Below are 27,995 nucleotides of genomic sequence, written 5' to 3' on the forward strand. Positions count from 1 at the left end.
CTCTGTATGAGTTCCTGCTTAATAGTTCCATATTGATTGGCAGTAGGAGGTTGTGCTATTAAGTCACGCACGAGTTGGACTTGGTTAAAGTCTAGGTTAGCCACAACAATATTATATTTGGTGTTGTCATTCACAATACCACTAATAGCAAACTGACTGTCTAACTGAGCAAACCATAGTGCCGGTTCGTTTGGCCAAAAAGGTGGTACTTTTAAGGATACTCTCTCTACCATGTGGGTAGGAGCTGGTGCTGCAACTGAAGGTGATAGAGATGATGAAGTACCTTGTTGTTCCGTAGCCATTGTGGTGCGAGAGTTGTGAGTTTTCGAATGGTTCAGCGTTCTAGAACGTCCAAAAAGTAAGTCTGACTCTGGCTTGTAGATTCTTTTGTGTCGGGGTCACCAATGAAGGGTGTCATAGAAGGAGAAGGAAAATAATAATCTTCACCAACTTAACACTCCACTTTATTGAATCCCTTCGAATTCAATGTAGAATCAAATATAACAGATTTTTGTAGGAACTAACTAGAAAATGATTGAGATCGAAAAACGTAAGCATTGAGCAAGAATCGTCCATCTTGTGTTGTAATCCTGAGTTAAAGTGTCTCGTCATCGCCCTGAAGTCAGGTCCTTGCGTCCTATTCTTCTTTTTGCTTCTTGCCGGCTGACACTGCTGACAGTGTCGCCACAATAGTTTATAAACATCTTGTTTTGTTGACATTGTAAAAGTTAGGTTAGGTTAGTTTTAGAAGGTTAGGTTATAACCAATGAACTGATTTGAGAACATGGAAGCGGTATGTAACGGTTGCAAAGTGAAGCCAAATAAAATATCAGGTGTCTCTGCACTGCAGGGTATACTGAAAATCAAACAAACTGAGAATGACGTCTTAATCACAAATTCATATTAAATCCACTATTGTATCATTTTTTGATATTAGAAGTCTTTTTTGCTGGGGCCCTATTCTGTGATTTGGTCAAGGCTTTTGACTGCCTCTCACCGAAACAAAGGAGCATTTCGACTTGTTTCATTTTACTGTTGAATTAAAACATTAAATCTGAATATTTATTCATGTTTGTATACAATAAGAAATCTATCTCATACAAGTAACAGTTTCTAGGCTTTTAACTAGTGCAAACTTCAACATTAGTATCTTCAAACACCCAGAACTCAATGGCGTATCCGGGCAAGGTAAAACTCCCTGTATTTTCTATTGATTTAGCCTTTAAGTCAGGTAGTTCTCCATCACTGGACACTGTCAGCACAATTCCATTCAGTTTCACATTTCTATAATTATGCATCATTTTGCAAGTATTGAGTAACTTGCGTCAAAACTTACTGAGAGTACAAATCATTTTCTGCAGTCAGCTCATAAGCTTGCACCTTGCTGCTAGCTTCAAATCCACTGAGCGTCACTGTGGCAGTTTCTTCCTCCAAGTTGAAACCAAATACTGCACAATAATAATTATTACAACAAGTTTTATGGCTGTTGGTAATTGTCAAGCTACTCACCAACAATATTGTTTGTTGTCTTGGAACAGTGTGCATACAATCTGATAGTATTGTTGGTTGTACCATCGTTGGACAATGACAATACTTTGGTTCCTACAAGTTTCTTATACAACACGCTGACCCACCAGTCCTGTGCAAAAATTAATTGTATTTAAATTTCATTTGAGGACAGAGGTAATATCTTTACAGGATTGGGAATGTAATTCTCGTCAAGGAGACCATAATTGCCATCGAATATGGTTTGTCTAATAATAACATCCATTCCTAGTGTAGCCCCCAATCCTAATTTGTCCAGCCACAAAAAGGTTGCAATGAATCGGTCGGACATGTTAGCCGCTCCCCCATTGTAAGCTGAAGAAGTCTCCCCTGTTTTAAATTATTTCCTTATAAAGTCTTAAAATTAGTAAGTAACTGAAACAAACCCATCCACACTTTGTTGTTCTGTCCTGACTTTGCCACAACATTATTAACAACATTAATTCTTTGAGCTAGGTAGTTGAAAGTGCTTGGACTGAGGAATATCTCTTCAGTAGCGTCTCTTCCAGCAAAGTAGTATCTACACTCTTAATGCCATAAAAATTAGAGAAAAAATAATCAAACCTACTGATGCCAGGTAACAGCATCCACAACATCAGCAGCTCCTTGTAGAAAAGTTTCCAAGTAATCTTGGTTGGTTTGACTGCCACCAACATCAAACATGTCAATCCCAACTAAATGAGAAGATTGATAGGCTTCGTATTTATTGAGAATGGAGCGCAAAGAGTGGTAGTCTTCTGCCAGTTGAGAGGCGTCTACAGTAGTGCTGTAGATGTAGGTGTAGAGATCCGGTTCTGTTTGTAAATCAATCAATGTTTAACTAAGTTGCAAAAAGCTTTAGTTTAGATTTTTGCATTTAAAATTGAATTACATTTCGAAACACACGAAAAGAACAAACAAAAAGGAAACGAAAGCAATTCAGAATAAAAAATTGCAATAATACACGAATATCACGTTAAAGCAAGAATAAAGTGAATGTATGATGTGATTTGAAAACTCCTACCCTTCATCAATTTAAATAGTACAGGAGTTTTTGATTAAGTTTTTGACAAACTGCTTTTCTACAATCACAATCTAAACTTCAGTTTCACCATCACTGTGAATATTTCAGGGTTTCTTCTCTGTATATCACTGACTATACAACACATAGTCTGGTTTGCTTTTATGTTGTTTTTATAATAGTACTTACATAGTCTCACCCTAAATAAACCAAAATTTCAATAACAATATTATAAATACTTTCACGCAATTTCCCCACATTTGTGCACAAATTGTTACTTGTCTTAACTTAATTAAAAATAACAGGCTTGTTTGAAAAGAAAACAATAAGTAACCTACCGTTTCCCAATTCCCAATCCAGTTCCATGTGATTATCATTAGAAAATTTGATCATTTCCTCTGCATTTTCTGAGTTCCAACTACCATCCTCATTTCTGAGTAAAGAGTTCAAGTCGTAGAGCAGCCTAACGCCAGCGTTTTGAGTAAACTGGTACACTTTCAAATAATCTGATGCTAAACACACCATGAGGAAATTCCCCAAAACTTCAAAACTCACCAAAGAATGTCATATCAGACTCTCGTAGACCAACTCCATCGGTTTCAGTAAAAACTATACGATCGGCGTAAGTACCACCAATTCTAAAGTACATGGGAGTCAAATGCGCTACCAATTTATTTAAGTACGGATTTCTGAAAACTGTTATATCAGCTATATTTGGTAAAAAATTAATAAGCTACTGACGTTAAGTTGAACTCGGAAAATCTATTGTCAATGCTGCTACTGTCCAAGGCTACGCTTAAGAACCTTTCGTTCACTTCAAAAAGCTGTGGATCTTGCGGATTTACTGTGAAAGTCAGACAGTGCACCAAAGGCACCAAAATCAAGAAAAGAAAAACTGAAAAAAAGTTATTTAATAGTAATATATTTTATGGATTACCATTTCTCACAAGCAGCTTACCAACTTTAGCCATTTTGTTAAGTTTAAAGACTTTAGCAAAGTGTTTACAATTTATTTATTGAATAACTATTGCTTGCTCGTACAAGATTAGATAAAATACTTGTTTAAAATCGTGTTTACACAGAGAACAACAACACACTACTCTAGGAGAATGTTTATTAACTATTCATTTGTGTGTCATATGCTTAGTGGTTGATGCACTTAAAATTTCCCACTCGTATCAAACACTTATTAACACTTTACATGTTATGTGTATGTTTATGTATATTAATCAATACATAGCAACTCAATTATTGAAAAACAATGTCATTAGAATGGAAATGAAGGATGTATTGATACGTTTTTCCAGAACCAACCCACAAAAGTTGCAGATGGCTTTTTATACTATAAACTTTTAATATTTGACCATTTAGAAAAAACTATGGTATGAGTTGTGGTATGTTATTGTTATGGGAATTTATAGAGTAATAGATTAAATAAAAAACAAAAAAGCACAATAAAAAACAAACACTTTGTTTTATATTAATCTAAACATCAAAAATTTACAAAGTACTAGAACAAATTTCAATATCGGTATCTTGAAACACCCAAAACTGGAGGGAATATCCGGGCAAAATAAAACTTCCTGTGTTCTCTATGGTTTTTGCGGTTATATCAGGCAGTTCTCCATCAATAGACACTTCCAGCACTTCTCCGTTAAGTTTAACATACCTAAATAAAGCCACTTAGATTATTTCAGTCAATAAGAAAAAGGTTCAAACTTACTGAGAATACAAATCAGTTTCTGGTGTCACCTCGTAAGATTGCACGTTGCTATCAGATTTAAATCCAGACAAAGTTACTCTAGTAGCTTCACTGGCCGCATTGAAACCAAATACTAGAACAACCAATCAAACGACTTTTTTATAATTTAGGTTGAGTAGGATTGGACTAACTTACCAACCACATTATTACTTCCTTGTGTCTTGGCACAATGAGCATACAATCTGACAGTATTGTCTGTGGTACCATCGTTAGATAGTTCCAAAACCTTGGTTCCTACAAGTTTCTTGTACAGCACGCTCACCCACCAGTCCTGCAAACATCATATGATTGAGTTTATAGTTATTTTTGCGAATTTCAAGCTTACTGGATTGGGTATGTAGTCATTATCAATAAGGGCATAGTTGTCGTGAAATATGGTTTGCCTGATAATGGCGTCAATACCCAGGGTGGCTCCCAAGCCCAACTTGTCCAGCCACAAGAAAGTTCCAATGAATCGATTGGACATGTTGGCGGCCCCGCCATTGTAGGCTGAAGAAGTTTCTCCTGTTTTTTGTCAGTGTTACTCGTTTTATTGTTCTGATGAGTAAATACTTACCCATCCAGATTTTATTGCCCTTTCCATTCTCCGCCACAACCTTTTTTACCACATTAGCTCTTTGAGCGAGATAGTTAAAAGTGCTGGGGCTGAGGAAAAGTTCTTCAGTGGCGTCCCTTCCGGCGAAGTAATATCTACAACCACATTGATGTTATAAGATCACAAAACTAGGAGTAACTCTTACTGATGCCATGTCACGGCGTCTACAACATCTGCAGCTCCTCGAAGGAAAGTCCCCAAGTAATTTTGATTACTCTCACTGCCACCAACATCAAACATGTCATTTCCAATCAGAAAAGACGATTGATATATCTCATATTTGTTGAGAATGGTGCGTAAACTGTGATAGTCTTCAGCCAGCTGAGAGGCGTCTACAGAAGTGCTGTAGATGCTGCTGTAGAGATCCGGTTCTACGTTTATTGTAATTAGTAGAAAATCATAATAAAAACTGTAGTGGTTCTTACACAGGAAATACTTTAAAATATCATACAGCTGACAGATAATACACAAAGGAGTACAAGGAGTATAGACTAGACTTATAGATTAGATAGATATTATAGAGATATTTCTTAAATTAGAAATTACTCGCACTAACAAATATGCATACCTACCGTTTCCTAACTCCCAATCCAGTTCCAATCCATTATCACTAGAAAACTTGATCATTTCTTCAGCATTTTCAGAGTTCCAACTACCATCCTCGTTTCTCAGTAGAGAGTTTAAATCAAAAATCAGTCTGACCCCAGCATTTTGTGTAAACTGGTGCACTTTCAAGTAATCGGAAGCTAGAAACATTAATGTTTTACCACCAGATAATGTTGAAATTGTTGTAACTTACCTAAAAAAGTTATATCCGACTCTCCAAGACCGACGTTTTCGCTTTGGGAAAAAACTATACGATCAGCATAGGTGCCACCTACTCTAAAATACATGGGAGCCAAATGATTCACCAGCTTGGTGAGATAGGGATCCCTGAAAGTTTTTTCATTGAAAAAAAGTTGTAAAAGAAAGTTAAGTCGCTAACGTTAAATTGAAATCGGAGAATCTCCCTTCGATGTTGCTGCAATCCAGAGCTACACTGAGGAATTTTTCGTTTACCTCAAAAAGCAGTGGATCAGATGGGTTTAGAGTGAAAGTGAGGCAGTGCGCCAAAGGCACCAAAGCCAACAAGATTAAAACTAAAAGCAAATATTAAGGAAAAGTTTATTTTTGTTTGGACACACTTACCATCAATTGCCGCCATCTTATTGACAATATGCCAACTCTTGCAAACTGTCTACTATTTATACAGGATAATTAAATCACAGATAAGATAAAGCATTAGTAAAAAAACAACAATGCACTTTAAAATATGTTTAATTTCCAATTCATACTTCCGCTACTTATCTACACCACCTGACATCGAATTCCATTCACATAACTTTGATTTCTGTTGAAACCCTTCACAACTTCAATGTTACTCTTTTTAAACTCATCTACTAAAGTCTGTAATGTTGTACACTTAAAGTTATTGATGCCTAAATTGATCGATTTTAAGCTTCTTACTGTTTTAAGCTCTTGAACGTTAAGTTCGGTTAAATAGTTTGAGCGTAAGTCAATTTGTTTCAAACTGGTTAAGCCTTCAAAACCTCCAGATTCAATTCTACTGATTTTGTTATCGTTTAGTAGCAACTGCTCTAGATGACTTAAACGGGCAAAGTCACCAGCACTCACAGTAGCAATCTGGTTGTTGTCCAACCTTAAAACTTTTAAACTTACTAGAGAATTTACAGCAGTTGGCACCTTCGTCAGCGAGTTGAATGCTAAATTCAACTCCACCAAGTGGCTTAACTTCTCGAATGCTTTAGCATCAATGGTGGTAATTTTGTTAAGGCTTAAGTCCAATTTCTCCAAGCTGTCCAACTCTTTGAAGTCGCTTCTCCCCACTTGAGACAACTGGTTGTCGTTCAAGTAAAGTTGCTTTAAGTTCAAACCTTTAAATGATTCTGGTTCCACTGTTTTGATTTTGTTGCCACTAAGTCGAAGAATGGTTACTTCTGGTAGTAGTGTAAAAGCTCTGGAAGGGATACGATCCAGGTTACCTCTTGAAATTGTAAGGTAAGGCTTGTAGCTGTTCAATCGAAGAGGTAAATTAGTGTCCCATGTGCAAGTGGTTAGAGCTACAGTCGAGCTGCAAGCCTGTAGAGTTTCTGTAGCCGTTAAAACCACCACCAGGAGGATAGCTGTAGCTTTTAATGTCTTCATGGCTTAAACAAATTTGAAACTACTTTGTCTGTAACTTGAAAGGTCAAAGTGTTATCTGTAACTTATCTGTTTACTGGTTACAAGGTTATTTGATTTCTGATTTACAAGGGGTGGTAATAAAGTATTCAATCAACTTTTTTTATGTTCTGGACCAAATTGAAACAGCTCATTTGTGTTTTTGTGTAAAAGAAGCACAGGAAACATTCCTGGTGGCATTTCTCTTCTTAATATGCTTACAACCTCAATTTTGACTATCTGAAGACAATAAAAGAAGGTTTCCTATACTATACTATCATTTCTGAGTGTGAAGACAGTAGGAATGCTTCTAACTATATTTAGTTGTTTAAAACATTATTTATTGATACTTCCAAGACAGTAAAAAGGCTTACAGCGTTATTTAAGCCAATTTTACGACAGAAAGGGAGTATTCTTTGATCATTTTAAAGTAGTAAACTGGTTTATATATGCATAGAAAGAGACCAGACAATTGAACTAGAATCTTACGTTTAACTTTAACTTCACAGGGGTTACGTGATTAATTTTATAGTAAAATGATTCTGTACGTATATTTTGTGGAGTTTAATAGTTTGAAGAAAAAATCCTATTCCCAGGTTCTTCATCTTCTTGACATATTTTTTAAGAGATTTTGATAAATTTTGATGTATGCTAGTTACCAAAAAAGCAGAGTTTTTCATGTTATTGTAATGTTTAGTTCTAGAACCTTTCAAATGTGTCTTCCTTATTTTCTTTCTCTGATCACTCAAAAAAAGAAAGATTTTTGCAAGATCTTCTAGGCGCGATGAATTTGGTATGCGTAGTTTTACAACTTAAGAATTATTTGGCAAAAAGCCAAAATTTCCAATGACGCACTCGACATTGACATTGGTTTTCCTAGTGTCGCGTCGTCCAGGACGTCGCGACGCCGTCTTTTTGCTTTATTGATCTGCCAGGACATCGATCGTGTGCGCGGAGTGTCCTGCCGATGTTTTCTTCACGAAAAGAAATTTACCAAACGCGTAGTGTCGTGTCTCTTGTAAAAACCGGATAATTACATTATGTGCCCGAGTATTTCCCAAAGTTGGTGTGAGATTGTTGCTGGTAAGTTTTGAATTGACCATAGCTTCCGTAAGCCTTTCATATACAACAAGTTTCAGGTACTGGAGCCGAAAAGTCTAGACGAATTAATGGGGCAATGCAACTCGAACGACGCTAAGTCAGGCAAGTTGAGCGTTAAGAAGATCTTGTCTAGAAACAAGAAGAAAAAGAGTGATTTAACAAAAAAAGAAGACCACAATAAGGTGTATCCGATGGCTGAAGGAGGCGGCAAAAAAGCACACCAAAAAGCCACCACAACCAAAGGAGTTGCCATGTCGTTTGGGTTTAAAAAACGACCCACCCCTATGACAGCTGGTGGAGCGGCAGTAGCTTGGGACCCTAATGGCAACAAGGAGACGGAGGGTATCAAAGGAAACACACAAAAGCCGGCTGTCAGTATTACACCAAAAACTCCAACAAGGTATTTACACTGATTTAAAAACAAAAGTGTATGTAAAATGTAGTTAATTGGGGCGTTTCTTACAGAATGACAACTTATAACAGTCACCAAAACACCCCTAGACTGAACGACAGAAACTCCAACAGTCCCGAAACCGAACCAGCGCTCTGCAGAACGTTGACCAGAAACGTCACAATAATAACCCGAACTCAGTTGATTGAATCTTCCGAAATTAGCAAAACTGACAACAAAACAACACACCATGTAAGTAATCCAATTTTTAACGGATATCAATTGACTTCATTTAGGGTTTGCAGCCTGGTAGATTTACCCTTCAAACCACCAGACTGCCACAACCAGAACCAGTACGGGTGATCGAAACAAAAACCGCCAAAACTATAGCAAACAACAACAAACGTTCGGCTCGAATATGGAGGAAGCACGAGGAGGCCTCAGTCAACCTCACACCTGGTGACTTGGAGGTCAACCGTGAGGATGTGAGTGTATTGGACCGACTGCAGAACAGTGATAGTTTTAGTGGCGCTTACTCACCCCCACCATTACCTGAGCTACCTTCAGTCTTTGAGTGAGTTGCTACATCACTGTGATAATTTTTATATTAAAATATTGCTTTCCACAGCTCTCATAAAGTGAAGGAGACAAGGGATAACAGAAACAGGTTCTTGCAAAGTTGCTCTCCTGGAAACTATCTGAAGTCTAAGGGTTTTTTGGCTGATTGTGGAAGTCCTCAAGGAAGTACTGAACAAGACTGGGTAAGTTAAAACAATATCTTCCAACTTGAATAAAGCAATTTTGGAATTTTTTTTAGATGATAAGTGGTGGCGAAGCCATGGCAGAAGACATCAGCCTAAACTTGAGTCCCAAACATTCTTCTCCTCCAGATAACAAACTAGTTCCACGTGGGTCTTTGGACATGATTGACAGTTTGAAGGAGAGTATGCACTTGACCCTCTCCGAAGAAGACCCTAAATTTACCGCAGTAGCCACCAACAACAATACATCAGGTTTGCTGGACGACGAGATTCTGTCACCAGTAGAAAGTCTGTTCAGCTCTTCCGACGGAGAAGTCGATCTACCAAAAAAGAAAGACAACTCTGATTCTAAAGAAATAAACGAAAAACCCACACCATCACCGTCTGGATCTCCAGTCCATGTTTCGCTCTCTTTGTCTTTGTCCGATGACAACAAGGAGGACTTTCTCATTGATGATGAAATTGCTGACCAGCCAGAGTTGGTGTTCGAAGATACTCACCGACGTCGTTCGATTAGTCCGTGTAGAAAACCCAGACTGAGAAACTCCAATTTAATGGGGAGTTTGGAGAGTTTGTCTGCGTGTGAAAGCATTGGGAGCGAGGATTTGATGCTTGATTTTGATAATGACGTCGAACAGTCGCCGTTTCCAGTCAGAAGAAATAACTTCCTAAAGAGGTAATATCGAATCAGCAGGTTGAGTTCAAGGGATTTAATGTTTTAGTACAGCTCCACTCCAAGGAACTCTCTGTCCAACGCTAGCGTGGCTTCTCCAAGTAGAAACAAGCCGAGCAGAAGGGGTTCGCCAGATTGTAGAAGCCCCAAAATAAACTTTAACACTTTTGGATACCACTCAATGGCGTATGATCCTGCTTCTGAAACCTTACTGCTGACTAAATCCAATCACTCTGCAGTGCAGCAGGATATCATCTCCATTAAAACAATGCTGCTGACTTTGAAGAGAGTTTTGAACGATGTAAGTTGTTTCCCTTCCTTACCATATCAATAGTAATTGTATATGTAATATAATAGTCCGAGACAGAAGGCAGGTTAGGAGAAGGCAACAACAACAGTAACGAATTTAAACTAGAATTAGCTGACTTGAGAAGGCAAGTGTTATTTCTGCAAGTAAGTCTTTTTATAGGATCATATTTGCAATTGTTCATCACATTAATTGAAGGGTCAACTGGAAGATAAGGAAAAAGCAGTCGTGAGTTTACGGCAACAAGTGGAGGATTTGGCAACTAGAAGCACTCAAACTTCCTTGGATAACTCCAAGTTTTTGGAACACACCAGTAACGCTGCCACTCAAACTGACAAGGTACTTTACACTTTATAGGTAGTGACAAAATAATACTTTTAATTAACAGCAACAACCGCGTCCTCTTTCTGGAGTGTTCTCTCCAGTGGATGAAAACAACTCAATACTGAGGTGAGTTATCACACACACTGTAATCAACGGATCGAATATATTAAAGACTGAAAGGCACAAAAGGTGTTTTTTGTTATACGCTGCCCTCCTTCTCTCCAGATTTGGTAGTTCCAAGGTAGTACTAGCTGATATCACTTTTGGAGTCATAATCATGTGCAGCATTAACCTACTGTGCCTTATACACCTGCTGTTTAGTTGCACTAATTGTCAATTGAACGGTTGATTTCGACGCTTTAATTTTGTGCCCTTTCAGATTGATAGTCAAGTAGATGGATTTATGGGAGAAAGAGGGGGAGGCTTCCCCATATGACTGATTGATGGAGTGAATTTATAAGACGTATTATAATATTGAAATTAAAATTCTATAGTATACTAAACAGTTTATGTAGATTAGATAAGTCGTAGTATGTATGTTTAACTGTACGAAAGTTAATTATGTACTTAGAGTAAATTAACCATAGAAATTTGAATTATTGTACGTTAACAAAATAAAATAAAAGGGGTAAAATGGGAGGTTTGTTTGTTGTTCTTTGCCTCATAACTCATCTTGTGGTCTTATTATTATTATTTAGAGTATTAGACAATGAAAAACATTTTTGCAATCAACTTTATTTACAATTTACTTTTCACTGTTCTATTCCTGTTGGATGACGTGCCTCATACTCTCTAAAAATTGCCAGAATTGAAACTAAAGTCTCTTCGGCATTGGGTATTATCTGGTCAGCAGGTAAAAGAAAACCAAATCGACCCCTGTCTCTTAATTCGTAAGTGACTGCTATGGGAACGTTGAATACTCCTTTGACCCAATCCATGCTACTTCCCGCAGCAATGTCTGTTAAAAGTTTCATTTCATAATCACTTGGTTAAGTTGAAAAAGACTTACAAATAATTTCAGCAATATTTCCCCAGACGTAAGAAGTACCGTGAACCGCTTCCAACTCCCTCATTGCTATCCCAGAGATTTCCATCTAAAAAACCACAACTTTAAATAATACTTATTAGAAAGCAAATACCAACCATTTCGTCGTAGTTAGCCAAGGGATCTCTGGTGTGTCCAAAAGGTAGCAATAACATTTGAGAGAAAGAGTGGAAGTCCAAGTAGGCCACCATGTTGTCAGTGATGCCTTCAATGAATTCCTTCATCACTCTAACGGATGGTTCCGAAAAAGGTTCAGGACCTGCGTAGATGTTTGAGCAAGGGTTCTGCGATGCACCTCCATTCATCCACTGGTACGCCCAGTTCCTGTTGGGGTCAGCACCGTAGCAGATAATGTTGTAACGGGTTCTGGTTTTACGCCACATTCTGTCCTATTATTGGAACGTTAGTTTTAATACAAAATTACTAATTTATTTTATTAGTAAACTTTTTCAAAATCAGTGAATACTACAAAAACTTACCCCGTCATGACTGTAGGCAAATCCATCTGGATTCATAACTGGAAAGAAGTACCACGTGTATTTCTGAGCCAAGCTGGTTACGTTCGAGTTTTCACTGCGGAGAAACTGATCCAAAATCCAGGTTGTGGTGGCTGAAGTGATCCTAAAATCAATATTCTTAAAAAAATGTTTTGTTGAAAGTTCAGAATTTTCCTGACCATTCTCTGGCGTGAATGTTTGACTCCATGAAAACCACCTGCTTTTCAACATCAGGTGAAAAATCCAGCTTGATACCTACAATGTCCCGTCCCAAGTGTGATTTTCCAGGTTTTAGAATCTCTACAGTTCCTGGAAACTCCACGGCCAACGCTTGCAACCAATCGTTAATCTGTATTATGAGTACATGAAACAGTTGTGTATTCACTAATACTTTAACAAACCTCATCCAAGGTGTTGTACACAGTCCAGTTCACCGGATTGGGTCCATCACTTCTGGCCCATGCATTCTCTTTATCAATCACATCCTGTACATCTTCCATCATGATTTCTACATCAGCATTGATCTCAGCTAAGAAATCTTCAAACTGTTCTTGCAGTTCAGGAGCTACCATAAGGTCAGCTTCTTGACCCACTTTAGTCGATCCACGCCAGAATTGGTACCTGGACAAATCGTTGGAGGCATTTTCCAGGTCCACTAAAGCTTCTACTGCGTCATCGTCTTTAGGAAAGATTTTGTAGACTTTGTAACTGCGGTAGTTCACTTTGGCTGTGGCAAACCCTAATAATAGGGCTACAAGCAGCACCCACTTAAACATTATTTTGTCTAGTGATGAGGCAAGTGGACAATGTGCGGATTCAAAGATGAGTTTGCTTATTTAATGGTTTAATCCTATCAAGGTTTTATTTTTTGTTAAGTCCTAATTAAATATTGTCCCTTCAATAAATTTGATAAGGAATTATTAAAGAAAAAAATTGTGCTCTAATATGTCTGGTTCTATATTGTTTTTGCCACTGTCTTTTCAGTGGCTGTCACTGGGTGATATTATTTCTAGATACAATGATAATATAATCCCAAGTAATTACTGCAGTACTGCTGATAATAAACAAGCCCAGGTGTTGTGGCCAGATAATTTGTGACCGTTATAAAATTTAGACTATCTGACGCATTTAGTATTTAATATACAAACAGCAATTTTCGTTGATTAAGTGTAACATTTTGCTGGTTATTACTAACTTATTCAAAGAAGGTGAATTGAAACTAATTACCAATAAATGAAACCTCTTTTTTATTTCCAATTTACTATTTACTGTCCTCTTCTTCAACTGACGAATGACGGGCTTCATACTCTCTAAAGATAGCTAAAACTGAAACTAAAGTCTCTTCGGCATTGGGTATGATTTGATCAGCAGGTAAAATAAAACCGTAATCACCCTTGTCTCTTAGTTCATAAGTGTATGCTATGGGAATGTTGAATACTCCTTTTACCCAGTCCATGCTGCTTCCAGCGGCTATGTCTGTTAACAATTTTATTTACATTTACTCGGATATTAAGCTGAAAACGACTTACAGATAGTTTCAGCAATATTTCCCCAGACGTAAGAAGTACCGTGCACCTCTTCCAGTTCCCTCATTGCTACTTCAGCAATCTCCATCTACATAATGATACACGTTCCAGTTAATTCATAATAACTGGAAAACAAATACCAACCATTTCGGCGTAGTTAGCCAAAGGATCTGTGGTGTGTCCGAAAGGTAGCAATAACATCTGTGAGAAAGAGTGGAAGTCCAAGTAGGCCACCATGTTGCTAGTGATGCCTTCAATAAATTCCTTCATCACTTTAACGGATGGTTCAGAAAAGGGTTCAGGACCAGCGTAGATGTCAGAGCAGGGATTCTGAGACGCGCCCCCGTTCATCCACTGGTATCCCCAGTTCCTGTTGGGGTCAGCACCGTAGCAGATAATGTTGTAACGGGTCCTGGTTTTACGCCACATTCGGTTCTAATTTTTTATTCCACATGAAAAGTGTTCCAGAAGTTTTAATGTAAATTTATGGACGAAGATAGAGGCAGGGGGACAGTCAACGAGAGTATGAGTTCTAGGGGGTCTAAGTGACACAGAAGTCAGAGTGAAAATATGAAGGGAGAAACGAGGACGAGCAAAATAGCTTTAGCGGAGAGGTTCTAGAAATTAGGCAAAAGAATAAGGAGAACTGCAAAGTGCTTTATGACAGTTGCTCACGGTTTGTACTTAGCACAGATTGACAGAGGAAGTGAGTAGTATGGTTAGTTCTGTATGCAAATAAGTATAGATCTTGGAATAGGACGGGCGATGAAATGAGGGAATTCAAGACTGCAACCAATTAGGTAGGGACGCTAGGTGGAGGAGAACGAGGAATAGATAATGTAGGATAGAAATAGGGTGAAAAAAAATCGGAAATCGCGCGAAAATTGAGGATGTTGCATGAGAACGTACCTCTTCATGGCTGTAGGCAAATCCATCTGGATTCATCACTGGGAAGAAATACCAAGTGTATTTCTGAGCCAAGCTGGTCACATTCGAGTCGTCGCTGCGTAGAAACTGATCCAAAATCCAGGTTGTGGTGGCTGAAGTGATCCTACAATCAATATTCGTTTAAAATGTCTCGTTGAAAATTCAGGATCTTTCAGACCATTCTCTGGCGTGTATGTTTGACTCCATGAAAACCACCTCCTTTTCAACATCAGGTGAAAAATCCAGCTTGATACCTACAATGTCACGTCCCAAGTGTGATTTTCCAGGTTTTAGAATCTCTACAGTTCCTGGAAACTCCACGGCCAACGCTTCCAACCACTCATTAATCTGTATTGTAAATGTGATACTGCTGGTATATTACTACTAAATGGTACCCTAACAAACCTCATCCAAAGTGTTGTACACAGTCCAGTTAACTGGATTAGGTCCATCAGTTCTGGCCCAAGGGTTCTCCTTATCGATCACGTCCTGTACATCGTTCATCATAATTTCCACATCAGCATTGATCTGACTGAGAATGTCCACAAATTGTTCTTGCAACTCGGGAGCGACCATAAGTTCAGCTTGTTGACCCACTTTGGTAGCTCCATGCCAGAATTGATACCTGGAGAGTTCATTAGCGGCGTTATCCAATTCTACCAAAGCTTTTACTGCTGCAGCATCTTTTGGAAAGATTTTGTAAACTTTGTAACCGCGATAGCTCACTTTAGCTGTAGCAAGTCCCAAGAGGACCACAACTAGCACCCACTTAAACATTTTGTCTAGTGATGTTGCTAGAGTATCTACCAGACAGTGAGCAGTTTAGGAGAGAAGTTTACTTAATAATGATCACGTACTTTGGATATCAGGGTCGTATTTTTTCATTAAGATCTCCAAATCTAACAACACCCCAAAATTTGAAATGGGGGATTATTAATGAAAAATTAATCAAATCTGTCAGCTTCTATATGATGTTTTTGTTAGGAACTTATCACTGTCTTCTATAATTATTGCCGGTTAATAGAGTGTATTAAAGTAAATTCTTAGGTGTAACGATGGGTTTATTAGTTAGGATGAGATAGTAGACTCATCAGTTAGGTAAGCCATCGATTATTCGTCAATAAAAGCGTCAGTTTTAACGGAAGGGAAGACAATCTTATTTAGTCTGATAATCCTAAATAATTGCTGCAGTATCTTTGATATCAAGCCGAAAGATACCACGTGGCAAGCTAATTTGTGACTGTTATAAATTATAAATAAATAATTTTATCTCTTTATTTGAAAATTTTATTTTCAAAGCTAACAGAGGAGGGTTTTTATGATGATACCAAAGGAGGTTTATGGTAAGAGTGAAATGGTAAGAGTAAAATGTTCAATTATTAAGTTCAAGTTTTTATTAAACCTAATTACAAGATTAACCATTGTCAGAGATCATTGTAGCAGAGATTGTAGTCTTAAAAAAATACGTTACCAATCTAGTTACAATTTGTCATGTCTACGATCATGAACTTTTCAAATCAATGGTTTTTTTCTGTCACTTCAACTGCTGTCGATTGGCAAGTGAGTGTCAACCTGTCAAAATCTGTTTCCCCTCGAACCTAAAATAAACTGGGAGCCCCAAAAAAGGCCCAAAATTCTGTAAATTCCAACAAATTCCTTATATTTTTGGTGCTCTCGCCAGTTTATTCCGTCGCGATCACCATGGCCACCAATATGGACGAGGAGCAGGCGCTTCGCGAGTGCGAAAACTACGTACAACACCATAACATTCAGCAAATTCTGAAGGACTGCATAGTCCAGCTTTGTGTAAACCGTCCCGAGAATCCTATCGCTTTCCTACGGGAACACTTCCAGAAACTGGAACGGGTAAGTGCAGAAACGTTTTAGTTTTCGGCATAATTAGTTAATTTGTGGTGCTTAAACCTGCAACAAAAAGCTGCAAACTTTAGTTTCTCTTATGTATAAAACAATGTTTACCAGCCACAGCCTTGCGTGACTTTGTTTAAAGCAGGTTTTCTTTACATTACTGCAGGTGGTTTAAGTATTTACAAGAGCTAACTAACAGCAAATTTAGTAGGTAATTTAGGGCCATATACACATCCTCACATTGTGGCTTCAGTTTGACCAACTGTTTATTTATACTCAACCCCTTAAATCACTTGTTCTAAACAAAAGCAACAAAGAATGTAGTATTTATGACTAACTGACTCTAAATACTACCAAATTAGTTTAGTTCATAATTATGTTTAATTTTACAAAGTGTTTTTTTTGTAATCGTTATCCAAACCCATTATTTTTTAACTAAGTGCTCAGCTTTATTGATATTAAAATAGAATAATTCCATAATAAATAAAAAATCTGGGTTATCCACCCCTGTATCCTTGCTCCAGAACTCCAGCATCTCCCCTGTATCCCTCTGACATCATCTGTAACCCAACCTTACCCCAGGTTGCCCCAGTAACCGGGCGGCGTTGCCGCTCCTCATATTTGATTAGAATTTTCCCTTCCTTTTGGAATGCCCTAAATCTCATTGATAATTGATTTCCTTGGGGTAGGCGGCAACTAAGCGCACATCTTTTTTTTTATTTCCTATCAGGGTTAAAAGAGAAACAGGGTCAAGTGTTGTCCCTTCCCAGTACAAGAATTATCAAAGTGTGGTGTTTTTGGGGGAGTGTAATGTCCCTACAGATCACTGGGGTAAGTAAATACTGAGTGTCATTAGATTCCAAATACAACTGATCTTTTTTTTTAATACACTAGATGTGGTTGAAAAATTTTGTGAATTTGTAAAATGTTTGACCTCCTGTATGACAGGATTTTTTCTAAATATCCCCTCCAAAGAAAAAAATGTCTTAACAGACTACTGACTATGCCTAGTAAAAACATTTAAATGCAAAAAAGTGTCCCTTTTGGTTCTACATATAGGAAAAATCATCATCATCAGTTATAATATGTATAATTGTATCATCTAGTAGGTATAAACATATAATCAATTGAGTCTCTCAGGTTAATTTAGTGCTAGAAAATCAAATATGAGTGCAAAATTATCTGACATTAAGACAAACCCAAATAAGTTATTTTCAACATTCACCTTTTCTTCCTCAGGATTTTAAATCTGTTTTTATATTTGTACTAATTTGTATATTTGTCTCAGTTGAACCAAATTTCTCAATTTCTCCCTAAGTTTAGTAAGACCTTCACATAAGCTTTATTTTGGAGATGAGCAATTTTGCCCATAAAATGAAGGGTGAGCAGGTGAATTAACCACTTTCTGGTTCCAATCTCAAATGAGTTACTTTGAATATCTGACTTCAACAAAATAAGTTAAGTTAAGGAAAATTTCTCCCTGCACAAACTGGGACAATTTGGAAGTAACTTTTGATTATCCATAACCCTTTATTATCATGCATTATTATGATGACCTACACGTTTAGACAAAAAAATCAATAAATGAAAGTATTTAATAAAATGCTTCAATTGTTACAATAGAATATTTCCACGCCAATATTTTGTAGTTTTATCTGTGAGTGACTGTATCAAACTGATTATAAGTAGGTTGTTTTGTTGTGCCACTCTTTGAACTTCTTCTTTGTTTGATGAATTATTTGTCCTATGCACTTAGCGTTTTGAAATTTCTTGATAAGGTTAAGGGCTTGCAAATTGCATAGCACAGGTACTTGAATTTTTTTTCTTAGTACTGCAACATTGTCGTTTGCCTTTTGTCAATATTTCTATTGTGTTCAGGTGGTAACTTAATGGCTTGTGAGTACACTGAATCAAAAATTTATTTATTACCATTATGTACATTAGTCTGATTTTCCAGTTATTTCATTTTATCCTGTTGTTCTTCCAAACTATTTCCATTCAGTCTTAGTAAATAATTAGGACATAAGTATGAGTAAATGATAGTCAATAACATCAAAAGAGAATTGACTTTTATTGGAAAAACAAACATTAAGTATATCATAAAATACATCTGAATCTGTTAAACTTATAAAGTGTATTTCTGCTTGAATAATATTTTATTTGTATAAACTATAATATTTCACAAAAATACGATGAACAAAAAATACGCCTAATTTTCAAATTTACTATCTAACATAACTGCATTGTTGGTTTTGCCATGTAGAGTAGCTAAGTACTTGGTTGGGTTATTTAGACAAGTAGTTTTCTATACAAGAGAAATTGGATATTACATGAATAGTATCACAATCACAGTTACACGTTAACGGCCGGAGTTCCCCCCAGGCTTTGATTTGTACTGGTTATAAAGGTGGATTTGGTCCTGTTGGGGGGAGTTCCAAACCTCACATAAGTACACTTTTAAAGGGGGCTCCAACAAATAAGTTAAATATATAATATACAATACAATCTGTAACAGAAACAACATAATATATTTTAGTAAAACTTTAACAACGCTAAGGGATTAAAACCCTCGGTTATATACAGAATAATTTTAGGGTTAAAAAAAGAAATATACAGGATGTTTCATTATATATGCGCAAGACTTCAGGACATGATAGCTTGTTCAAAAATATTAAATTTCTATTAACATGCCCTCTAAAATGAAAACAATTTGCAATTTCAATACCCTGTACCTTTAAAATCTACCATTTAACAGATTAAATCAGCAGATTTAATCAGATAAGTGGTACAACAATGGACAACTTTTTTTCATATTTTTGGACAAGCCTGAAGTCCTGCGAATATGATGATGAAACAGTCAATGCAAGGAAAAAAACAAAACTATGAAACATTTAACAAATTAACATAATAAGGTCTGATATCACAATTTTACGGTAATTACGAGTAAACTTGTGTTTCCTAAGGGCCCGACTGTCTTTGGTTATCTTTTACTGACAAGATTTCTATTGAGGGAGTGTTCTCCCTTTCAAAAATTCGTTTGTAAATTATTTACAAAACTTGGATATGTACAAAAATAGTTGTATAATATAGGTAAATATTCATCTTTTTTTTTGCTTTTAAGTAGTACGAGTGCATTTCACTAGCATACAGGTAACTTTTGAGTAGACACCGTGCTCTTACAAGGCTCCACTAGTTTGGGGAAAAACCTCCCAAGGCCACAGTTACACACTGACATATACAGCAATAATATAAAAATGACTATCTAAATAAGTGCACTTTCCTTAAACGGACGAAACAATACTTAAAGTATCCCGAACAAAACAACTAACCCACCCCAAATCTCTAAGACGCTTAACCCTAATCGAACTCGTGAGTCGATTTGGACCGAGTAAGTGAGAGTCCTAGCGCTATCACGAGTAGGCCCCGATGTATTCGGGCTTCCACAGCTGATTATTAAAGAAATTATTCACTATGGCGATGTCCCGATCGTGATCGGGGCCCATCACTGGCGCTATGGTTACTCCATCGGGAATCACTAATCCAAAAGGCAGCAAGGGATTATCCGACTAAAAGTTTTATGTTTCATTACACTAAACTTAAGTAGTAACCAAACTTACCCCATCAGTGGGATCCTTCTGCTTCTTCAATCTTTTCAAAGGCGGTTGTTTTAAGGTGGGACCGTCATCTTCAGAACAGCTGGTGGACGAGTCCCTTTCAAGGGTGATGTTCAGCTCGCGTAGCTGTTCCAATGACTTTTTGCCCAGCATGCTTGCCAGTTTCTTAGCCGAGTTCAATTCAGGCGATTGGTATCCCCCTGATTTGTCCTGGTGCTGTTTAGGCGAGGAGTTTCCGTTTTGAGAGGCACTGAAAAAGGTTTTCGTTTTGCTCTTTTTGTTATTTGCTGTCGTTTGTAAGAGGAAGAAATTGGTGAGAATAAATGAAGAAGACAAGACAACCTAAAGTAATGAATGAAGGTTGGTTGGTATTTTCTAAAATATCCAAAATACTAGGTTTAAGTTAATACTCTGGTTCATGTATGTAATAAACAAGAAACATTTTGTCTTAACATTTAAAAGGCAATCCAGAAATTAGGGTCACAAACTGACTTATTTGAATTGCCTTTAGAATGGTTAATAATGCGCTCTCAATCTTTAATTATTGTCTTAATAAAGTGTTCTGGTAGTAGGCCGTTTACTGATTTAGTTATTTAATCACATGCAAACAAATTCAGAATCAAAACACAAAACAAACTTATTTACTTTTTAAAAAAAGCACTCAGTTGTCCCTTTTTGATGCGATTTTCTTGCTTTAGTAGAATACAACAAAGAAATCATTCACCGGAACACAAAACACCGGTAAATACCACAGTCAAAAAAACGATTGCATCCTAGTCAACCAGCAATCTGACATAACGGATAAAAGTTCAAAACTATTAACAATACCGAGTGTAAATTTACACTTCTTGTATATTCAGCAACCTTGCAAACCATTTTTTTTCTGTTATCGTGGTTAGACCTTGCCATTGAGGAAAAACGTTTCAAAATTTATGGTCTTCAGGCTGAAATCTTACATTTTCATTGGCTATTTTCTAGCTGGTTCAAGGTTTCTGATACTAAATGTCTTTAATAATGCTATTACGAGATATTTCAGTTATTTGAAAGTTGGAAGGTTAGGTTTCTGTTATTGTAGACTGTCATTTGGTGAAAAGGCAGCATAATTTCTTTGTAGGTTTGATGTTAATATAGTTTCTAAATGTTTTAAACCTTGTTTTTGGCTACATTTAGTTGTGATTTACATAGAAAAGTTAGAGTATTTTCCTTTGTGTATTAGAGTAATTCCAGTATAGCCAAAACAAAAAATATCGCCATTAAGTTTCACACTGTGGTTGTTAAGTGGGAATAGAAAAATATAGTTTGATTAGAAGGAGGAAAATTGTGGCATAGATTTATTTAACAAAAATAAAGAGTCACAGACTCTCTAAAGATGTTTGTAGGGGCATTTAGGAACTTGAAACATTTTAGTCCAACCTTATTGACTCCCACTAAATGACAATTTTGCAATACTTATATCTGATTAGAAATTTAAACCTTGAGGGAAGAGGATCATTAAATTGAGTGATAACTTACCTTGATATAGTCGTGAGGCTTAAGTTATCTGGCAGGTTATACTTGGACTTCAAAGATGTCAAAGTGATGGTGTTATTGTTGAGAGTGAGGCTATCATTGTTGTTGTCGTTTGAGTCCAAGCTGGCAAACATCTGTTGCTGTAAGGTTTCCTTGTCTTTTTTACTCCTAAAAACATTTACGTTTAGTCAACAGACGTTCATGTTTTAGAGTACAAACCTATTGTGACTACGGTAACTGTTCAGTCCCAAGCTGGCTATCAGCTTTTCCCGTTGCAGCCTCACTCGTTTGGTCGTTATCACAAAGGCACTTACAAAAGCTTTCTGGCACACCTCAACAGTCCGATCTGTATAATTTGGGTTGTAATTTCAATATTGGCAAAAGTATTACTAACTTACTCTCATCCATCAAAGGCACCAAGTATTTGCAGGTGATTCTCCTGGGAGGGCGGCCACTGCCAGTGGTTTCAGGCACGTTGAGCCTGGCTCTCAGGTCCATGTTGGTTCTGAGGAACTGGTTCTGCGCGTCAGCCTCTCCCAAGCCGTAAAAGTGTTCGAAGAGTTTTTGTCGGGCCTCCAGCGAGACCAGCTCGTCGCATTTGTGAGGGCATTGGCATAGTTCATCTTAAAATTTGAGAGATAATTTGGTGAGGACGTCCGCCACTGGTTGCTAGTTGCGTAACGGTGTGACGTTACCAGATAGTCCGGGCACGCAGAAAAAGGCCTTTGTCTAATTTAGATCAATGCCGAATGGTACTGGTACGTAAGCCAGTCGTCGCCAGGCCAAGGTGAAAGCTATCCTACCAAAACTATAAGATTTTTTTTCCCGCAAAATCTATTAGTTTAGTGGCAGCGATGCGTAGTAGGCGTGAAGAATGAGAGGGACGTTACTGTCATTAAGATGGTAACAAAAACATAATGTTATCCGTGCGGTTTACGATGCAATCCCTTATTACTCATCGCACGGACTTAGATCCGGAGGTCGTGACGGTCGTACTCTAGCTTGATGAGCGCTAAAAACGGGCATTACGATCGATCTAGGTGTGCAACGTACCTAAAAGTCACTTCAAGGCCGCTTTTCGCGTTTCCAACAGTACCCAATCGAAATCGACGATGGCTCGCTAAACGGGTCCCAAAGTGGGGAAAACCCACGTCCGCGATCCGACGGCGGCGGCCATTTTGGAAAGGAAAAAAACGACCTTAAGCATTTTTTAATTATTCAGAGACCTAATGACCTCATTTTCCACCGCAAACAGCGCCCGTTTGGTCAGAGTTGAAAGGGGTGCGGCGTTTTTGTTAATCCCCTAGTCGATGTATCAATAACATATTTCAACGGCGATGTTAAATAAACAATTTTTCAAAGTCGTTCGTGTTTTGCGCTGATTTGACCGTTGCACCTTTTTCTAACGTACACACGCAAATTGTTGTTATTATTTCTGTTAATCGGGCTAAGGCAACGAGTGTACCTCGTCCTAAACTGAGCCAAAACGTTCCATGGAATCGCTCCACACGTGATTTTTTAAACAAACAAACTTGCTTGAACTGTCCCAACAAAAAGTGTAAGGACTTCGTGAAGGTTGTTACAACTTGTCAGCAGTTTATCGTCTGAAAAGATCAATAGTTTTCCCGTTGTAGTGACAATACTACATTTCACGCTGATGATGAAGTTTCTGCTAAAGATAGATAACATTCAATTACAATAGCACTACTAACACACAACACTCATCGCCCTTTGAATGCAAAACAGCGGTCTGATAACAGACTTTATGTAAATTTTAAAGGCAAAACCGTGTCATTGTGGCAAATGTAATTATCATGCAACTTTAAAGTCCTTCGTGACTTATACAAGACAATTTAAATTAATAAGAGAAGTACGGACAAGTAATAAAAGTGAAAACTGGTTATTGTAATAATTTTAATATCTATTATGTGACTAAAATCTGTTCGTACTTTGTGAATTACTGGGTAATTCAAAATATTTTTGAATTGACTAGGAAAGATGCACTGTTATTTTAATTATTTGTATGATAAGCAGTTAAGGTAATTCTACTAAAAGATGCCCTTCAGGACGTTACTAGGAAATAACCTCTGAATCATCTGGTAATTACAAGGGTAATTATTATTCAATTACAGATGTACTGCAAAGTGAACGTCTAAGGACCGGTTGCACAGCTTAGGCTTAAACTAAACTTCTATAAATAATATTGAATCTGTTAAAAAAGCTTTGTTGTCACAATCAGAGTAGACGTTATTGTCTGTTAGGTTTCTGTAACCATATAGCTGCATTTTGAGCATCCCAGATAATTCAATTTTCATTACCATCTTCTTGGGAATAATAGCCCCTATACAAATATTTAGTTCATATCGCAGCATGTTTTGTTGAATAATATTTGCCCAATCATAAACTACTCTCTGTGCTGAATTTGTCGCAAATGCTGCACATGTGGACTTATCTTAAATAATCCAAAATGGCTTTTAGTATTTTTATAACCTTACCAAAGAGAACGAAACAACCAGGCCTAATCTAATCAAACTGAATTATTGCTTGATAAGAATATCTTACTATTAACGCCCTGTATTGTGTTGGGTTATCAACATTTTACTAAGGTATGTTTGAATTGTTTAAGCTGTTTTATAAATTGTATGGTTATGAGCCAATCTGAGAGAAAAATTAGTCGAACGAATTCAAAGTTATTAAAAGTTACTTTTTATGTTATGATGTATACAGTGTGTCCAGGATAAGGACGGCCACTATGGGAATCTTGAAAACGGTTGGAGATACAGATTTGGTTAAATTGAAGAAGAAAAGATATACTTTTCTTTCAGTTTTTGAGATATTTTGAAAAAATTGAATTTTTTGGTTTTACGTTTTATTTGTTTTTGACGTTAATATTGGACCTAGACCAAAACGACGAATGACACTTCTCCACAGCAACTTTTAAAGCTATTTTAAATGGCATTATCAGTTTTTCATTCCGACGTTTTGTATTGGCAAAACCATCATAAACTTCATTTTTTTAAATATGGTCCTGATGTTTTTGTGTTAGATTTTGAAAGTCCCAGAAATTCATTAATGTATAATACTTTTTTTTTCTTTTTTCTTTGGAATTGGAGAAAACTTTTTTATTATTATTTATTATATTTTTAATAATAACTATTTAAATAACCTAAACAATTACCAACCCATTTAAACCGTTAAGTATCATACATCATTGAATTTGGAATGAAAAGGGCTTTCAGAATTTGATATTAAAAAACAATGACGGCATTTAATTATTTGCAAAAGATCTAAAAACCTTTACAAGGGCTTGGAAATGTTTTAGAAACTTCAAGAATGTTCGAAAAGGTATAGAAATCCTTAAAAAAGCCTAGATATGTTGAAAAAGATTTAAGTATTTTCAAAAACGTCTAAAAATGTTATAGTAGGTGTTAAATTTACCGACCTAAAGATTGTAGAAAAAGTCTGAAACAAAACACAAGATCGACAAAAGACCTAAAACTAAACATCTAAAAATTCTTAAAAAGTCATAAAAATGTTCCAGAATCTCTAAAAATGTTCTTCAAATACGCCTAGAAATATTGCAAAAAATTCTAGACATGTTAGCTAATGCTTTTGACTTTAAAATTGTCTTCAAATAGTTTACTACTAATTTCCTGACCATTTTGCAGTTGTAACATCTGTCAATACTTTGCAACATAATTTAAGCATTTTTCGAAAAGCTAGGCTAATTATAAATAAAGTTCTTCAAAGTCTGCAAGTCTTCAAAAACGCTAAAAATTGTTGCAAAAAGGTTCAGAAATGTTGCAGAAAGTATCAAAATGTAGCCAAAGGTCTGAAAGTCTTTAAAAACATTTAGAGATATTGCAAAGGGTCTAAGAACATTCCAGAATTCCCAAATATGTTGCAGGAGGTCCAAAAAGGTTGCAAAAGGTTTTAAAATGTCGCAATAGGACTGTTATATACTCTAACCATTTCCAAGATCCCCATAGTGGCCCTCCTTATCCTGGACACACTGTTTTTTCTTTACCTTCTTTAATTTTTCCAAAGGAAACAGAGTTTGCCATTACCAGGTTTGTAGCCAGAATTGTCCCGTCAAAATGTTAATTTAAAGACTTAAAGTGGTCGAACAGGAGTTTTACCAGCTTATGACCATTTTTTTATTAATTCATTGACTGTGGTTTGTCTGGTCCATTGATTTGTTTCAACATTTTCTAGCATTATTCCTGCACATTTGTTTTAAAAAAGGGTTTGATTAGTTGTTTTTTTAAAAGTGTAAATAAGTTAGCATGTTATGTTGGAAACATCAAGTCATATGTATGGTTTAGATAGATACAGTGATAATGTTCATATTTTCTTTTGCTATTATAGGACTTTTTGCATACAAATGTTTGGTCTTTTGAATGACATTTTTTTGACAGCGATCGGTTAAAGAAAGACGGAATAATGGCGCGCCAAAAATGAAATGTCGTTTTTTTCTTTTAGAAAACAGCTAAAAATGGGCATTTAATGTTGTTATAATTGCTTTATGCTTTAGGTTTTTACAGGGTGAACCTGAAGCACTATTACACCCTACTACCACTATTACCTACACATTAATTGGTTGAATTGACAACATGACATCACTTTCTATGCAAAACATTTAATCTGCATTAAGTCACTAATGAATGTTCGATTTCTAACAAACATATTAGTGTTCAAGTAATAATTCTTGATAATACTATAGTTGTAAAATTAGACCTTCAGTCATTTTTTTGCTGATAAAATGCATTTTCCAAAACGCCTATCGCAGTTTGAGATTGAGGACTAATAAACATATAATGTAAATTTTGAAATATTGGCAACACTGGTCGTTTTGATTTTGATTTGGTTGGAACATTTCAATGTTTAGCGTGTATTACTCACGTTTGTGGGTAAGAAACAAGGTTTGGTCACTATTTGATTTTGGTCGAGAAGTCAAAATGGCGCCGTCGACGCAAATGAAATATTAAAACAAATGAACAACGACGGCGCAATTCGGCCCGATAAAACCGAAAATTCCACACGAGCGGATCGGCCCTCAAACCACTCGCTGACGTCACGAGGCGCACCGTCATTTGTTTTTACATTATCGCCTTTTCTAACGATTGGAGAGTCGTCGCAGACCGCCGATATTAACGTGTACGCTAAATCGGACCTTTTTTTCCCTCTATCAACCTTGAATGATTATCAGCTGATTAGTTGAATGTCAGATTTGAAATTTATGCGCGTTGAAAGTTACAAGGCTGAGTGTCAAATTCAAAAAAAGGCCTGACCAAAAAAAATTCTAGCAGCAAAGTGCGTCGTAAGTTCTCTCGAGCGATTTCAAAATAATCGCCTTGAGCCGTCGTGGCCGCTTTTGCGCCGTCGAGAAATCGCCTTTGGCCCCATCGAAACCTGAAAAACAAACGACGATCGACGGGCAACAATTACCGCCCGACCGCCGATTTCGAGAAGGCCTTGATGGTCCGGGCTTTCATATTTTTTCCCTGACGTCACGGACCTTTGACGCCTTTATCTAGCTTAAACGGACGCACAACTAACAAAACAACCAAAAGTGGGAAACAGAATAGATGCGAGCGGGAAATCCTGCTGATCAGCTGACGCAATTGAGTGAAACAAAACAAAAGAAAAACGGCCGTTCCGCGTTCGCAATAACTCGCACGAGCATCTAATCATCGACGTCCGTACGATTATCGAATGACTCGTTTTCCGTGGAAAAACGGCTCTAAAACAACGCCACAGAAACCTGTTTTCCACGTGCGCCTCGAGCGCGTTACAAGGCCGTTGCGACCGTGTGACCTAGATACTAAGGTCGGCCGATTTTTTCCTTCGCTGCTGATATTCCGCTCTACAAGTGCAGCGATTCCAAGAAGTGAGGTTAGCACGCCTTGTTTTGTTTTGATTAGCCCGCGGATCATCCAGAGTGGCCTCACGACAATCTGGAATAGGGCCTACGTGGCGAAAAAATCGGGCACATCGCGATGACTCACACCGCCTGTTGCTAGGGCACTATCTAGATTTTCGCACACCGTTTTTACGGCACGGGTTTTCGGGGCGGAAAACTTACCTGACACTTTTTTAGCGGGTATCAGTTTGCCCGTCCTGGACACGTACGCCAAACCGGCGCTGCGCAGGTGTTTTTGTAGTTTCCGTTTCGATTTGGGAATGCCTTTTGGTTCCGACGGCGGGACAGAGACCGATTGTTCCTCGACCGACGCCATATTTGATGTTGTAAACCGCACTCACGTAGCGCTACTGATTGACTGCGAAAACGCGACAAATGACGATCGCCGATACGAACATTACAGCGCGAG

The 27,995-nt window shown here is 37.2% G+C and overlaps 7 protein-coding genes across 10 annotated transcripts in view; 2 read left to right on the plus strand and 5 right to left on the minus strand.

The window, feature by feature from the left end:
• Positions 1-1,012: 1,012 nt before the first annotated feature.
• Positions 1,013-3,659, minus strand: LOC145731724 (heparanase-like). Of its 2 annotated transcripts, none has more exons than XM_081983638.1 (10): positions 3,504-3,659; positions 3,287-3,440; positions 3,101-3,234; positions 2,884-3,057; positions 2,114-2,339; positions 1,932-2,065; positions 1,697-1,875; positions 1,510-1,639; positions 1,337-1,448; positions 1,013-1,284 (listed from the first exon to the last, which is right to left on the minus strand). In XM_081983638.1, exons 1-10 carry the CDS (start codon positions 3,514-3,516, stop codon positions 1,122-1,124), a joined length of 1,419 nt encoding a protein of 472 aa, XP_081839764.1. In that variant the 5' UTR covers positions 3,517-3,659; the 3' UTR covers positions 1,013-1,121. The 2 variants fall into 2 exon arrangements, with proteins under 2 accessions (XP_081839764.1, XP_081839763.1); XM_081983637.1 differs by having other exon boundaries at positions 3,483-3,531.
• A 336-nt stretch (positions 3,660-3,995) lies between these two features.
• Positions 3,996-6,230, minus strand: LOC145731725 (heparanase-like). Its single transcript, XM_081983639.1, has 10 exons — positions 6,091-6,230; positions 5,888-6,041; positions 5,702-5,835; positions 5,475-5,648; positions 5,048-5,273; positions 4,864-4,997; positions 4,633-4,811; positions 4,443-4,578; positions 4,269-4,380; positions 3,996-4,214 (listed from the first exon to the last, which is right to left on the minus strand). The coding sequence occupies exons 1-10, from the start codon at positions 6,104-6,106 to the stop codon at positions 4,046-4,048; spliced, it is 1,434 nt and encodes a 477-aa protein (XP_081839765.1). The 5' UTR covers positions 6,107-6,230; the 3' UTR covers positions 3,996-4,045.
• Positions 6,204-7,144, minus strand: LOC145731731 (uncharacterized). Its single transcript, XM_081983647.1, has 2 exons — positions 6,409-7,144; positions 6,204-6,348 (listed from the first exon to the last, which is right to left on the minus strand). The coding sequence occupies exons 1-2, from the start codon at positions 7,105-7,107 to the stop codon at positions 6,250-6,252; spliced, it is 798 nt and encodes a 265-aa protein (XP_081839773.1). The 5' UTR covers positions 7,108-7,144; the 3' UTR covers positions 6,204-6,249.
• Positions 7,145-8,045: 901 nt separating this feature from the next.
• On the plus strand, positions 8,046-11,316 carry LOC145731722 (uncharacterized). 3 transcript variants are annotated; one of them, XM_081983634.1, is made up of 11 exons: positions 8,046-8,205; positions 8,262-8,623; positions 8,689-8,866; positions 8,911-9,188; positions 9,243-9,375; positions 9,432-10,051; positions 10,115-10,349; positions 10,406-10,501; positions 10,554-10,694; positions 10,744-10,805; positions 11,059-11,316. In XM_081983634.1, exons 2-11 carry the CDS (start codon positions 8,292-8,294, stop codon positions 11,072-11,074), a joined length of 2,091 nt encoding a protein of 696 aa, XP_081839760.1. In that variant the 5' UTR covers positions 8,046-8,205; positions 8,262-8,291; the 3' UTR covers positions 11,075-11,316. The 3 variants fall into 3 exon arrangements, with proteins under 3 accessions (XP_081839760.1, XP_081839758.1, XP_081839759.1); XM_081983632.1 differs by having other exon boundaries at positions 8,050-8,205; positions 10,103-10,349; XM_081983633.1 differs by having other exon boundaries at positions 8,050-8,205; positions 8,920-9,188; positions 10,103-10,349.
• Positions 11,317-11,394: 78 nt separating this feature from the next.
• Positions 11,395-15,500, minus strand: LOC145731937 (uncharacterized). The gene is made up of 13 exons (XM_081983930.1): positions 15,080-15,500; positions 14,853-15,022; positions 14,657-14,798; positions 13,892-14,182; positions 13,751-13,835; positions 13,484-13,697; positions 13,417-13,440; positions 12,623-13,055; positions 12,401-12,570; positions 12,204-12,345; positions 11,823-12,113; positions 11,689-11,773; positions 11,395-11,637 (listed from the first exon to the last, which is right to left on the minus strand). The coding sequence occupies exons 1-13, from the start codon at positions 15,449-15,451 to the stop codon at positions 11,432-11,434; spliced, it is 2,625 nt and encodes an 874-aa protein (XP_081840056.1). The 5' UTR covers positions 15,452-15,500; the 3' UTR covers positions 11,395-11,431.
• Positions 15,501-16,235: 735 nt separating this feature from the next.
• The window catches only part of Pka-R1 (protein kinase, cAMP-dependent, regulatory subunit type 1), a 28,446-nt gene continuing 16,686 nt past the window's right edge, over positions 16,236-27,995 (plus strand). The window contains exon 1 of the mRNA XM_081983640.1: positions 16,236-16,540. Coding sequence (XP_081839766.1) covers positions 16,376-16,540 — 165 coding nt within the window. The 5' untranslated portion in view covers positions 16,236-16,375. The remainder of the gene's footprint in view (positions 16,541-27,995) is intronic.
• LOC145731729 (uncharacterized) lies at positions 18,593-27,940 on the minus strand. Its single transcript, XM_081983645.1, has 6 exons — positions 27,749-27,940; positions 22,062-22,286; positions 21,883-22,009; positions 21,667-21,831; positions 20,158-20,404; positions 18,593-20,106 (listed from the first exon to the last, which is right to left on the minus strand). Exons 1-6 carry the CDS (start codon positions 27,900-27,902, stop codon positions 19,951-19,953), a joined length of 1,074 nt encoding a protein of 357 aa, XP_081839771.1. The 5' UTR covers positions 27,903-27,940; the 3' UTR covers positions 18,593-19,950.

This window comes from Ips typographus, linkage group LG7 (genome assembly GCF_016097725.1).
Source record: "Ips typographus isolate SLU linkage group LG7, UJ_Ityp_2.0, whole genome shotgun sequence".
NCBI classification, from domain to species: Eukaryota; Metazoa; Arthropoda; class Insecta; order Coleoptera; family Curculionidae; genus Ips; species Ips typographus.

Bases quoted from the DNA above. Each gene is read 5' to 3' on its own strand.
- LOC145731724 (XM_081983637.1), bottom strand. From the start codon at position 3,516: ATGGCTAAAGTTGGTAAGCTGCTTGTGAGAAATG. The intron at 3,235-3,286 runs GTCAGTAGCTTA...AACAGTTTTCAG, and splicing joins TTTTCCGAGTTCAACTTAAC to AAATCCGTACTTAAATAAAT. The intron at 1,449-1,509 runs GTGAGTAGCTTG...ATTATTGTGCAG, and splicing joins GACAACAAACAATATTGTTG to TATTTGGTTTCAACTTGGAG.
- LOC145731725 (XM_081983639.1), bottom strand. The intron at 5,274-5,474 runs GTAGGTATGCAT...CAATAAACGTAG, and splicing joins GGATTGGGAGTTAGGAAACG to AACCGGATCTCTACAGCAGC. The intron at 4,215-4,268 runs GTAAGTTTGAAC...GGCTTTATTTAG, and splicing joins GAAACTGATTTGTATTCTCA to GTATGTTAAACTTAACGGAG.
- LOC145731731 (XM_081983647.1), bottom strand. From the start codon at position 7,107: ATGAAGACATTAAAAGCTACAGCTATCCTCCTGGTGGTGGTTTTAACG. The intron at 6,349-6,408 runs GTAAGAAGCTTA...ACAACATTACAG, and splicing joins ACGTTCAAGAGCTTAAAACA to ACTTTAGTAGATGAGTTTAA.
- LOC145731722 (XM_081983632.1), top strand. From the start codon at position 8,292: ATGGGGCAATGCAACTCGAACGACGCTAAGTCAGGCAAGTTGAGCGTT. The intron at 10,052-10,102 runs GTAATATCGAAT...GTTTTAGTACAG, and splicing joins AGAAATAACTTCCTAAAGAG to CTCCACTCCAAGGAACTCTC. The intron at 10,695-10,743 runs GTACTTTACACT...TTTAATTAACAG, and splicing joins CTGCCACTCAAACTGACAAG to CAACAACCGCGTCCTCTTTC.
- LOC145731937 (XM_081983930.1), bottom strand. From the start codon at position 15,451: ATGTTTAAGTGGGTGCTAGTTGTGGTCCTCTTGGGACTTGCTACAGCT. The intron at 13,836-13,891 runs GTTGGTATTTGT...ATCATTATGTAG, and splicing joins TGGCTAACTACGCCGAAATG to ATGGAGATTGCTGAAGTAGC. The intron at 12,571-12,622 runs GTTTGTTAAAGT...CTCATAATACAG, and splicing joins TGTACAACACCTTGGATGAG to ATTAACGATTGGTTGCAAGC.
- LOC145731729 (XM_081983645.1), bottom strand. From the start codon at position 27,902: ATGGCGTCGGTCGAGGAACAATCGGTCTCTGTCCCGCCGTCGGAACCA. The intron at 22,010-22,061 runs GTAAGTTAGTAA...CAAATTATACAG, and splicing joins GGTGCCTTTGATGGATGAGA to ATCGGACTGTTGAGGTGTGC. The intron at 20,107-20,157 runs GTAAGTTTGGTT...TAAAACTTTTAG, and splicing joins AGAAGGATCCCACTGATGGG to TCGGATAATCCCTTGCTGCC.